The sequence below is a fragment of the Rhea americana genome, unplaced genomic scaffold (genome assembly GCF_003343005.1).
Source record: "Rhea americana isolate MKP2758 unplaced genomic scaffold, rheAme1 scaffold_8, whole genome shotgun sequence".
In the NCBI taxonomy this organism is placed as follows: domain Eukaryota; kingdom Metazoa; phylum Chordata; class Aves; order Rheiformes; family Rheidae; genus Rhea; species Rhea americana.
Genome location: NW_028186978.1, coordinates 5,890,374 through 5,902,793, shown reverse-complemented (window position 1 = coordinate 5,902,793; position 12,420 = coordinate 5,890,374). Strand labels below are relative to the sequence as shown.

The window sequence follows — 12,420 nt, the reverse complement described above, 5'->3', positions numbered from 1 at the left end:
CATACACTAGTACTGCATGTTCATATGAAATGAAAGCAGAATCACGTGATTTGGGGGTTAACCTGAATTTGCTACACATATGTAGAGTCTTTCCTCAGTATTAAGCTTTAGCAACTTGCTGTTAAGAGTTTTTACATGGTCCTGATCTCTTTCACAATTTGAATGTAATAAGCAACAGCACGAAGTCCCAACAATTTGTTGCTACATTAAGATTAGCAAACAAGAAATCTCACAGAACTGGAATTCCCAGACAACCCAAATCATTATCATTGAAACTCAGCAATAAGCACTATCTGAATTCAGAGGCAGAGTCCTTGGTTTTCTTACAATATTGGTAAAAATGATCTATTTTCAGACTTAGTCCATCTCTCTGTCCATTTAAGTGCAATATTGGAAATTTAGTTCTACTGCTCCCTGATTTAGTTTTTAACCTACTTTAGTTTGTATCATCATAAGTCTCAACTTCCCTACAGACATTGACTTCAGATTCCAGAAGTTCAAGAAACTTGTAAAATGTATATATATATATATATATATATATATATATATATATATATATATATATATATTGCACAGGTAAGGCACACAATAACACACACGTGCACAGTACTAACATTATGCTGTATTACCCAGTGAAATTCTGCTTTCCAAGAGCCAAAGAAGTCTTGAAGAGATTCATATCATCACTAATTAGTTCTTAAAAAAAATGAGACCAAGATATGAAATACATTTTATTTTATTAAACCTCTGGTCTTGTTCAGTTTTTACATCAGATGCACCAATCCAGTATTTGTTGATAAGGTGGTCTCCTGGTGTTTTTTTCATGGTGATGTGTTTTAGGATATAGACAACTGTAAGTAAAAAGAGATTTTATAAAGGATTTTGCACTGCAAATGTGAAACAAAGTTGGTGGACATGACAAATCACTTTTTCTGACTATTTTAATGCAAGACAAAAATACTCAATTTTGTTAGTCTCACTTCTAAAGAGAGAAAAACATTCTTAATAGTTTACAAAGAACTCTTAACTTCATTCAGACAAGCTGACTTAAAGATGTTTGCAAACAGTGGCTCCAGATTGTTTAACAAACAGGGAAAAAGTTGTTCTTCCTTCTCTCAAAGGATTCTGAGCAGTACTAAATTTTTTCCAGTACCTGGAGCATGTTTTGTACCTGGCTGGTGTTAAACAACTTTATGAAACTCATCATTTGGACCGTGTTTCAAATTGAAGTTCAGAAGGCAAATACTCATTTTCAGTTCAGCTCAAACTGTCCCATCCTTCTTGAGTATTTTGCACCATCTATGCAGCCATATATGGCTGAAATGGATCAAATTCTTTCAGCAGTTACAATTCTTAATTTATCCAAAAAATCTCTCTACTCAGCCTTAATTATAGATGTCCTACATACTATTAAATAGTTATGTCATTGTTAAATTGACTTTCATTTACAAGCATTTACACATAGATCACACAAAAGACTTGTGTGCAATCCACTTACTTAAATGGAGTCAGTATCCAACAAAGCTGAGTATCAACCTAAAAGTCTTCTCAACAAATAAATAGGAGGAAACTGGTCTTTCAGATCAGCTTAAGTCACCTGGGTTTTTAATTCTCTGCTACAATTTCAACTATCAGCCACAGTACAGAATATACCCCTTTACTAGAGTTAGATGTTTCTCCATAAAACAAAGTTGGTAAGAGATGAAAAGCTGCTGATCAAGCGCCCTAGCAGAAATTAAGTTTAAGGATATAAAGACACCGTATACAAGCATAACTGCATCCATGTTGGCAAACTGCTTAACCACAGCCCTGTTAAAGCAGACAAACCTTGGCAAGTCCCCAAGCCAAGCAATCTTCGCTACATGATAGCTGCTCAAGCACACTGTCTCACTTTCCTATGGTTCCCAGCTCCCAGATAACTCATAATCAAACTTAGATACAAACTAAGGTGCCACCTTCACCTTGAGAAATAACTGAACATATCTGACAAATATAGCCTATTAATGCAACAAGATAATGCCAATCTGCATAAGATAATACCAACCTATTGGTTTCACTCATCTGCCTGCTGCACCGTTCCTTTCTCGGAAACATAGATACCATCCAAGAACTTTCTGATATCCTTGTTCTTGACTGTAGTGGCCTGCTGGATCAAGGCAGCTACAGAGAAAGTATGATCATTAGTACACAAAGCAAAAGGTCCACGACTACTGCTAGCCGGTAGCAGCTCCGACATTTCAAACAACAAATGAAACTGTCACTTGGAGGAGGGAATTGCCACCTTGAAATCCAGTCAGTTTTAATGAAAACAGAACACAGTTCACTGCACTCATCTTGGTAGCCTGAGGGATAAACAGTCTATTACTGCATACTTGCACAACTGAAAAGTTGAAAAGTGTTAAGGCACAAAGACCTTCAATACTGACTGGAAAATAGGTTCTGTGGACTTATAAAGTCATCGGCATTAAAAAAAAAAAACAAAAGAAACTATGAAAATCAATTATACAAGCTAGACAAAAAACAGTAACAGAAGAAATACATTTGACCTGTCATTTACCTCTGGATGAAGAAAAAGGGACTAAGATACATTTTGCAAAACTGATTATCTTCAGATAGAAGTGACCACATCATTAAATCTTCCCAAATATCTAGCTCACCAACCTGAATTTGAGACCAATTCAATGTCATTCCCTTCAAGGATCAATTCATCTTTCTGGGCTTGAGATACTGCACAGGAAACACCTAGGGAAAGGAAAATGCACAGTCATCATCACTGATGGAGACATGGAAGTTATACTAAGAGAACCCTATTCACGTCCTGTCATAATTTATGGAGCTAGATGGTATTAATCTGGGCCATATTTTTATGATTTAATTAAAATGGTTACCCAAAACTCCTTCCAGAACTCTCCTCTCCTACAGTTTCAGCACACCTTACACCAACTAATGTTCCTACTTAAACATTATTATATCACAGCATTAATCACCAACATCAGCTTTAAACCAGAGATTTTGCCAGCACACCTCTGTCAGCTAGGTGGTGCCATTTTCCACATTCTTATGTTCATTAAGACAAAAGTGGATCCTCCCCTCCTCCACCATCAAGAGTCAGTGAGAAAGACTTGCCCTCCAACATGCTAAGCACCATGTTTATACTAAATAACACTGGGAACATTCATATAGAGTAAATACTACCACATTCAAGAACTTCTATATGCAAACTTTCACTGGAAAGTAATCCAAATCAGTTTTTTATAGCTCAGAATCTAATATATATAGACTTAATAGATAAAACACCTAAGCGTTTCAAGTAAATGGCTGATTTACAACAATCAATTCCAATAAACTTACTCATAGCAGTTCACTACAAATCAAAATCAAAGCCCCCCCATAAAAACCCCTGCACCACATCTGCCAATTTTTTCACAGAAGTCCAATGCTTTCACCTAAATTCACTCCAAAACATCATCTTTCCTGCAAAATATGCTCACCCATACCTCCACCAGGCATAACATTATTGAAGAAAAATTATGGGAAAAATTCTCCCTACACAGTCTTATGATAGCAGTGATTTTAGGACATGTTTTACCTCTCTACCCAGATGTTTAACAAAGTCCAAATTCCCAGTCTCTAGAAATCTTGCTAACACTCCAAGAAATATATAAGGTGTAAAGGACTAAGATTTTGAAGTCTATCATACACGCTCCTATGTGATCACAAAATCAAATTACAATAGCACTTCAAAGACAGCAAGTGTGATATAGGGTGAGCCTAGTCTATGTACAGCATTTGCAAAAGATACAAACACAAAACAGAATGCATCCAGTTCACCAACCAACCAGCACTGACAAGATCCAACAACGATGCAACTCCTGTGCTCCTTGTAATTCATATTACAAGACCTAGCATTAAGCTGTCTTATTACTAAAAATAAATTACCGAGTATTTATTGTAAATCTAAACAGTGGTATGTGTACGATTATGATCACAAAGTCCCCAGATACACTCACCCGGTCTCATGCGCACTCTGCGAATGTACTTCTCTCCCAAGAAATTTCTGATTTCCACAAGCGAGCCATTATCCTGTATAACTACATTGATGGGGAAGTGAGCATACACTGATCTCATCTTGTAACGAAAGCCCTGGAATTAAGCAAATTATTAGGTACCGTAATTAGAACACATACAAAATGCAAAGTAGATGCATAAAACTTTTGGGGTAAAATAAGAATCAAGTAATACTTAGAACTTTTTCCTGAGAACTAGAACTTAACAATACTAAAACAGTGAGCCCAAGCAACATCCAGAATTTATAGTTCATACTTTTTCACCTGCAAAACACGTTCAACAGCAAGCTGGGGGCAAGCTACAAGCAATCTACATATATAACATCTTGTATACCTTAGAAAAGCTCCTGCTTAAATAAGAGGTTGTCTGTTATTGCCAGTAGCAAAACAGCAAAAGTAACTATTTTGAAATAGGAAACTTACCAGTGTAACGCCTTTTATCATGTTCTGCACATGGCTGCAAATTGTACGAACTGTTGCCAGCTCCTTTCTGTTACCCCACCATTTGTCAACTCGTAGCTTAAAAAAAAAAAAAAAAAACACTTCAGCCACATTTCAAAGTTAGTTTGTTATAAAAACTTTAACCTTTCTAAGACTGAGAATTCATGAAATTTATGAAGTCCTGCTAACAAAAGCACAAAGCCCTTTCTATTTCTTTCAAAGACTATTAAAGGCCCACTTAAATCTTAATTCCTACCCCCCCAGATATGAGAAATAATTTTTCTTCACATTCAGTTACTAACAAATCTTGAAAGAAACTGTGATGGATATTAAGAGTAAAAAACATTTGACATCCTTAAGCTGAAAGATAAACTGCCAGATATGCCAAACACTGAACATACTGTTCCTAAATTAAGTCTCCTGACTATAATTTATCAACTTTTTTTAATGAAACATAGGATAAGGAATCACTTCCTGCACCATACCATACTTACTCAAATAGGTGGCTGAACTCACCCACCTCCCTCACCCCTCCTTTTAAGTCTTTTAGGCTCCATGCAAATGCTATCCATTCACTTAGAAGGTTTCTGCTCTCCCAATGTAACTTTTCAATTCCTGAAATTAAGTGTACCAAACTAACTTCACCTGTTTAACATCAGACAATTTATAAAATACACAATAAGCAAATCACAGCCCAATAACTAGCAGATTGTAATTACACACGCACAAAAAAATCAAGCAGTTTGTCCCCAAATAGTGTAACTATTTAAAGACTTTTATACTTAGCATCACCAAGCCTGAGTAGACCCCCATATTCCATGACACCAGGTTTTCAAAATATTAATAAACGAATAAAAAACAAGCAATCTACTTGTAGCAGAACAATTTGGTTCAAGCCCCTACGCTGCCAGTAATTTTTTAGCTGGTTCTTAGAATACGCTTCTTCTCTGAGCAGAGAAACAAGCTCTACAGTACTCACCTTCTTGCGTTTCTTTCCCAGGAGGGACAGCTCCACATTAATGTGGTTAAAATCCCTTCGCAGAGTTCCTCTGGGGCCCTTTACAATGACCGTCCGGCCCTTCAGCGAAACACTGACTAGAAATCAAAGACAAACAGCAGTGAGCCGGCCGGGCAGCCCGCAGCACGGCGCGCCCCCCGAACGCGCGGGCAGCCCTACCTTGCTCGGGGATGTCAACGGTCTGGTTGCTGAGGATGGTCTTCATCCTGCCAGAGACACGTAGCAGAGGCTGCAGCCCGTCCCGGGAAGACCCCATTTCAGCCCCTTCCCCCGCCCCCCCTACGCGAAACGCCCAGCTGAAAAGCCCCCGCGGCGCAGGGCCCTGCTCCCCACAGCGCTACCCCCGCCGCGGCCCCACCGAGCCCCATCGCTCCGCTCCGCAGGGCCGGCCGGTGTCGAGGGGGGAGGGGGGGGGACGAGGGCGGGGAATGCGCCGCCCCGGGGTTCCCCCCGCAGGGCTCGGGACAGAGCGGCGCGGCGGGGCCCGGCGCCGCCCCGGGGGGCTGCCCGCGGCCCAGCGCGGCGCCCGGGCGCCGGCGGCGCCGGATGGGTGCGGATCCCAACAGCCCCCGGCCTCACCTCGCAGCGCGCAGAGAGGAAAGGGGCAGCGCGTTACGTCATCACGTACTTGTAGCCGGGCGCCGGGCGCTGGCGTCATCACGCCGACACAGGCGCTCGAGAGGCGAGAGTAGCTGAGGGTTGATGTGAGAGAGCTGCCTGGGGAGGCAGGGCAGCCGAGCGCTGAGAGGATCGATCGGCCGGGCCGGGCCGGGCCGCGCTGAGCGGGGCGCGGGGCCGCCATGTCGCTGTTGCCGCGGGGCCGCCGCTGCGCGGTCGCCGCCACCGCCGCCAGGCGGCTGCTGCTGGGGCCCCCGGCGAGGGGAGCGGGGCGGAGGGGCCGGGCGGCCGGTGGCGCAGGTCCCGCGGGGGCGGCAGCGCCGGGGGCGCGGGCAGGGGGACATGTTAAGTGATGAACTAAAAAGGGCATTATATGTTTAATTAAAGGCACTTGGGAAAAGACCTATACATAAAGCGTACGGTGAATCACCAAAAGGACAAGCAGTTATTTAGTATGTAATAGGAATATGTTTGTAATTAAATAAATAACAGCGTTGCTTGTTTTAGGTGTCTGGGAGCCGTGTATGTAACCGGCATAGGACATCAGGTTCGTTGCCAGAAGAAAAAAAAGAATTTCTGCAAAATGGACCAGACTTAAAAGACTTTGTATCTGGAGATTTGTCCGACAAGAATGCATGGGCTGAATATAAAGGCAGTTTGAAGCGCCAGAAAGGAGAAAGGTAATTGTCATTTTAAACAACTGTAGTTGCTTCTGTGCAGTATCTTGTATGTTTATTATTAACTACATAATGTGTGTAATGTATTTTATTCTGTCGTACTAGTTTGTCAATTTAATATTTTTTCAAGGAAAAACACTTAAAATGTTAATTTAAAATATATAACAAAACTTGATGATATGGTTGTATTTTCTCACTTGAGTACTTGTGCCATGACCAATATCAAATCATGAGTATACATCAATAGGTGAGTATATACTACTTGGATCTTGTTCAAGTATTATTAATACAATAAAACAAATTATTGTAGACTAAATTAAAAAATGGTTAAAACAAAGCATGTTTCTACTCTTTATTTGATCTGACTTTGAAATAGTTTTGTAATTTATACTGCCATTATCTGAAATACTACTTGCTGCTACCCCTGTTGTGGCACTGTTAAATCCCAGCAGCAAACAATTTTAAACCTTATAATGACAATAAGCTTCTACTTTTGAATGTTGCCATGATAATAAATATGGAAAAGTCCATTGTGACTATGAACTGCATTGATATTTTCAAGCAGTCTTTCATAGTTGAGATCTGTAACAAAAAGTAATTATATAGCATATAGTAGATGAAATAGTTATATGAAATTAATTGAAGCTTACTATGTAAAGAATTTATTAATCTTTATGCTTGCTTAATGTTATTCAGGCTACGACTTCCTCCATGGCTGAAAACAAAGATTCCCATGGGAAAGAACTATAATAAACTAAAGAATACCTTGAGAAGTTTAAATCTTCATACGGTAAATCTAGAACCAACAATGTTTTTCTATAGAAATAAGGCATTCTTTTAATAGTTTGGAATTATTTCTTTATGGAGGGCAATCAGAAATCATATCTTATCTTGAAGGCTGAAACCAAGCCTAGTGCTGATCCCTTTCCCTGGGGTGAATTTTATGTATAGAGAATGAGGAAAAAGCCTATACAGAACTTCATATTTTCCCTACTGTGATTTAAATATAAGAGTTTACTACTTGCATTCTCAAAAAGATACAAAGATACTGATATATGACTGCCTGTAARGGAATCATATACACATGATTCCAGAATTATATATAGCCTTTGCATGGTAAGACATTCTAGGAACATACGGGTTTTATCAAATATACCTCCCAAGTGGTAAAAAAGTGGCAGATATGCATAGGATTTTTCTTCTTCTTTTGGGGGGAAAGATCGTGCTTTGATGCATCCTAGTCCTCGTGAATATTCTATCATCTTTTAAATTTAATTTACGATGTTAATGACAAATAATCAGTGCTAATTAATAAGGCAGATATCTGACTGAGGAGTATTTGGAGTTGTAAAGTAGAGGGAAAGGATGGTAGAGGAATGGGTGCCAGGAAATAATTATTTTATTCATAGCTTTATTACTGACTTTTTATGTAATAACAGGTAACTCTGTTAATCTCATTTATCACAGAAGGAACTGGGTTCTGTTTGTAAGCTACAGTTGAAATATGGTACTATGATGTCTTTTAACTTTAGGTATGTGAGGAAGCACGTTGTCCCAACATTGGAGAATGCTGGGGAGGTGGTGAATATGCTACAGCTACAGCTACTATTATGGTAAGCCATTAACCACTTCTCAAGTATTCTGTAAATGTCTGAGCTGTTGGTAATGTATCTGGATATGCATCAATCTCTGCTGTAGCTGTCCAGGTTTATTATATGAAATGTACAGTGAATCACTGTCCTCCTTTTTTTTTTTTTTTTCCTCTGGTATTGGGCTTTATCTGATTAGCATAATTAGCTATTTCTTAGCCAAACAATAGTGATGTGTGAAATATAAAGGTAGGAATGTCTTTCTTATTTCAGCTGATGGGTGACACATGCACTAGAGGTTGCAGATTTTGTTCAGTAAAGACAGCAAAAAATCCACCTCCACTAGATCCTGAGGAGCCTTACAATACAGCAAAAGCTATAGCTGAATGGGGCTTGGATTATGTTGTATTGACATCTGTGGACAGAGACGGTTAGTATGTTGTTACTAATGTCTTGTGGTGTAAGCACCCATGTGTTACATGGAATAGCTATAGACCTCAGTAAACATTCCTCACTCAATGGGATTATCGAGATACCCTATTTTGAAGGAGTAGGCAGTACTGAAACTTTGGGAGGGTTTTATTTATTTTTAGTATTCTCTGTCTGTTAAAATATACCAGAAATTACACTGCTATGAAAGACTCAAAATATTACATTATAATATTTTATTAAATATTTCTAAAAGCTTGTGTTCTTTTAGTAAAGCTTAGACTGATTTTGTGATTGAATGGTCTTGAAGAAAATTTTTATAACTTGCTTTTGGCAAAAGTTACATGTATGTGGTATGTTCTATTAGTTGATCTGCAAAAAAAAGCCCTTGTTCATATGTAATGTCATTACAGAACGTGCTTTCAAGAACTAGACCTGGAACAGACTACACTTAACAAAAGAGTTTAATTTCCTTTCTCTATCGTTGTAATGGTTCCTCTGTGGTAATACTACATAGGTGGGAAAAACTGTTGCAACGACTGTTCAGTATATTTATTCTAAGAGTCTAGTAGCTTCAGAGTGGCTTACAATAATGATTAACTGGATATATTTCTATTTTTGAGAAACTAACTCTCAGATCAAAAACATAAATAGATAAATTCATTCCGTGTTCGGACTGGTAGTGAAGCCACATAGACAAATAAATTCAGAGTAAGTGTTCAAAGTCTGCCTTAAATGATCGTATTCAGCCTGGGTGCAGAACAAGTCTTGGTAGAATATCTATTGTAAACCTTTGGCATAGTGGTAAGATAAGATTGGGGTTTCAGCTTTTGACTAAAAATTGTATTGCTAGCTTGGATTTGAATTTTACACTGTAGTAAACATGTTTCTTGAATAAAAAAGTTAACTGAATAAATGAATTGCTTCTAGATATGCCGGATGGTGGAGCAGAACATTTTGCAAAGACAGTCTCTCATCTGAAAGAAAGGTATATTATTAATGTTATGAAGCTGGTATTAAGAACTTTAGAATATAGTACTGCATGTAGGCCAAAACTAGCTTTAACTGGATTACTCCAGGCCCAGGCAAGTACAAAAGTCTGCCCTTTCATAGAATCAGTAAGGTTGGAAGGGACCTCTGGAGATCATCTAGTCCAACCTCCCTGCTCAGCAGGGTCAACTAGAGCATGTTAGACAAGGTTGCATCCAGGCAGGCCTTGAAGATCTCCAGAGAAGGAGACTCCACAACCTCTCTGGGCAGCCTGTTCCAGTGCTCTGTCACTCTCACAGGGAAAAAATTCCCCCTCACGGTCAGGTGGAACTTTCTGTGCTTCAATTTCTGCCCATTGCCTCTTGTGCTGTCACACCGGGCAACTGAAAAGAGTTTGTCCCCCTCCCCTGGACACCCTCCCTTCAGGTACTTGTACACATTGATAAGATTCCCCCTCAGTCTTCTCTTCTTCAGGCTGAAGAGGCCCAGCTCTTGCAGCGGTTCCTCATAGGGCTTAGTTACATTCCTTTTTTCCCGTTTTTCATCCTTCCTGGTATAACGCCCCCAAAAGTATTTTGAATTTGGGTGCATTTTAGCATCCATGGATGCAATTTAGCCCAAGATCATTTAAAACTAAGCACTGGATTACCACTTTGACCATACATCTGGTTTACCAGCATGTAAGCACATACTTTTGAGGTATGTTACCCTTGAAGATTGGGGTTCAAACACAGTGGATTTAGAAAATAGTGTCACTGCATTACAATGGAAGCTTGTTTTTTTTTTCCTTTCAGCAGCAATCAGTATGCTTTGTGTTTTTTCCACAGTTCATTCTATATATTGCTACCTTGCATGCCATCTGATAGCATGTTTGTTTTACCTGCACATTTAATTCCCATAACCTCATTTTCTAGTGAGTTTTCTATCTAGTGTGGAATTTTAAGCCTCACAGTGAAAGGTCCTTGTGAAGAGATGCAGTTTTCCCCATCTGCCATTCTGAGCTGAAATCTAGCTACTGGACACCGGGATTAGATTCCTGGGCAATACTGCAGAGTATTCCTTTCCCAGTAGACAGGAATATAGCTGCTTTATATTTCAGAACATACCATACTAAAATTATGTTAAAAATCTTGCTAAATTAACATGCAACATAGACACACAGGAAAAGTTATATATAAGCAGTAAATGTGATTGTTTGACACACTGTAAGAATGGTTTTATTATTATCTTTCATTTTATTCTGGCTCCTGTCAGTAAAATCAGGAAGGAAATATATTACGTTTTTTTTTTAATTCTAATATTAATATTTGCAGAAAATATGTTTTATGCATGTATCCTGAATTAACTGTCCTCTGCATATCTTATAATTAAATTACATTTATTTTTGCTGAGCTTTGATTAAGTATAGATATTCTGGAGCAATATTGTGTACTACTTGATTTTAGCAACAGCGATACAAATCCCATAGTTGTTTTCATTTTCAGTTTTTGCTTTTCAGGAATTCTAAAATTCTAGTAGAATGCCTAACTCCTGATTTTCGAGGGGACCTTAAAGCTGTGGAGAAAGTAGCATTGTCAGGACTAGATGTATATGCCCACAATGTGGAAACTGTTCCAGAATTACAGAGGTAAGAGAAGATATGCATAAATAGAAGGAAATACATAAATAAAAGCGATTTTCTAAAAGGAATTTTGTGAAAGGAATAGTCAGAGCCATTTGTTTAAATCTGCACTAACACTTTAGCTGCCAGTCCCCAAAATTCCTCTCCTAACTGGTGTTGATGGTAATATGTTATCAGTAGTAGTTCTTCTCTTATTTTGTAACCAAATAGTCACTAATTGGAAAAAAAAATGCTCCAGCTCTATTTGTCTTGAGTATTTTTATGTACTTTTCAAATCTTTGATTTGTCTTAAGAGGAGGCTTCTGCATGTATTCTAATGGAGAGTAGTTTAATCCATTTTATAAGGTATTCTACTTGAGAAATAGACTTCATTTTTAAACAGTAATATTTCATATATAAATTGGATTGTCTTTTGGATGAAAGAAAATACGCTTGCTTTGCCAAATATTGTACGTTTTAAAAATCTATGTTCATGTCAGTCTTCAGCATTTCAGTTTTCTCTGATTGTAAGGGTGTGACCTGTTCAGCATCTTAAAACTACTTTGCCATGAGAAAAATGCAGATTTTTCTGCATTGCAGACACAGCTATAAAACGCTCACTGTTGCAGGGCAGAGTCCAAGACTGAACAGCGAGCGCTTGGAAACGTGCTGAAGAAGTTTAGGGCTTTTGCTGAAGAGACAAATTTGGGAAAGAGAGGTTTAAGCAAATGAAGGAAGGGATTACAAACCCGTCCTGAACCCGTTACAACCCTTTCTGTTTTCTCTTCATCTCATGACAGTTCACATCGTGACTGTTAACTTTTGCTCGCATCAACCACTTCCTTGCTGCCCCCGGCTATGCGGGGTTTAATTGGGAAAACTGGGTAGAATGGAAAGGCTTTGACGTGTAGGCGGGGGCCGGGCCGAGGAGGGCCGCGGGGGGCGCGGAGCAGCCCGCGCCGTGCGGTGCCCCGGCGAGCGGCGAAATGGC

The 12,420-nt window shown here is 39.2% G+C and overlaps 2 protein-coding genes across 2 annotated transcripts in view; one reads left to right on the top strand and one right to left on the bottom strand.

Annotated features, from left to right (window-relative positions):
• Positions 1 to 718: 718 nt before the first annotated feature.
• RPL9 (ribosomal protein L9) lies at positions 719 to 5,793 on the bottom strand. Its single transcript, XM_085322777.1, has 7 exons — positions 5,686 to 5,793; positions 5,488 to 5,603; positions 4,491 to 4,586; positions 4,011 to 4,143; positions 2,662 to 2,742; positions 2,045 to 2,160; positions 719 to 851 (listed from the first exon to the last, which is right to left on the bottom strand). The coding sequence occupies exons 1-6, from the start codon at positions 5,780 to 5,782 to the stop codon at positions 2,054 to 2,056; spliced, it is 630 nt and encodes a 209-aa protein (XP_085178903.1). The 5' UTR covers positions 5,783 to 5,793; the 3' UTR covers positions 719 to 851; positions 2,045 to 2,053.
• A 442-nt stretch (positions 5,794 to 6,235) lies between these two features.
• LIAS (lipoic acid synthetase) overlaps positions 6,236 to 12,420 on the top strand; it is an 11,498-nt gene continuing 5,313 nt past the window's right edge. The window contains exons 1-7 of the mRNA XM_085322778.1: positions 6,236 to 6,428; positions 6,652 to 6,824; positions 7,518 to 7,611; positions 8,354 to 8,434; positions 8,684 to 8,840; positions 9,770 to 9,827; positions 11,328 to 11,456. Of these exons, the coding sequence (XP_085178904.1) occupies positions 6,327 to 6,428; positions 6,652 to 6,824; positions 7,518 to 7,611; positions 8,354 to 8,434; positions 8,684 to 8,840; positions 9,770 to 9,827; positions 11,328 to 11,456 (794 nt within the window). The 5' untranslated portion in view covers positions 6,236 to 6,326. The remainder of the gene's footprint in view (positions 6,429 to 6,651; positions 6,825 to 7,517; positions 7,612 to 8,353; positions 8,435 to 8,683; positions 8,841 to 9,769; positions 9,828 to 11,327; positions 11,457 to 12,420) is intronic.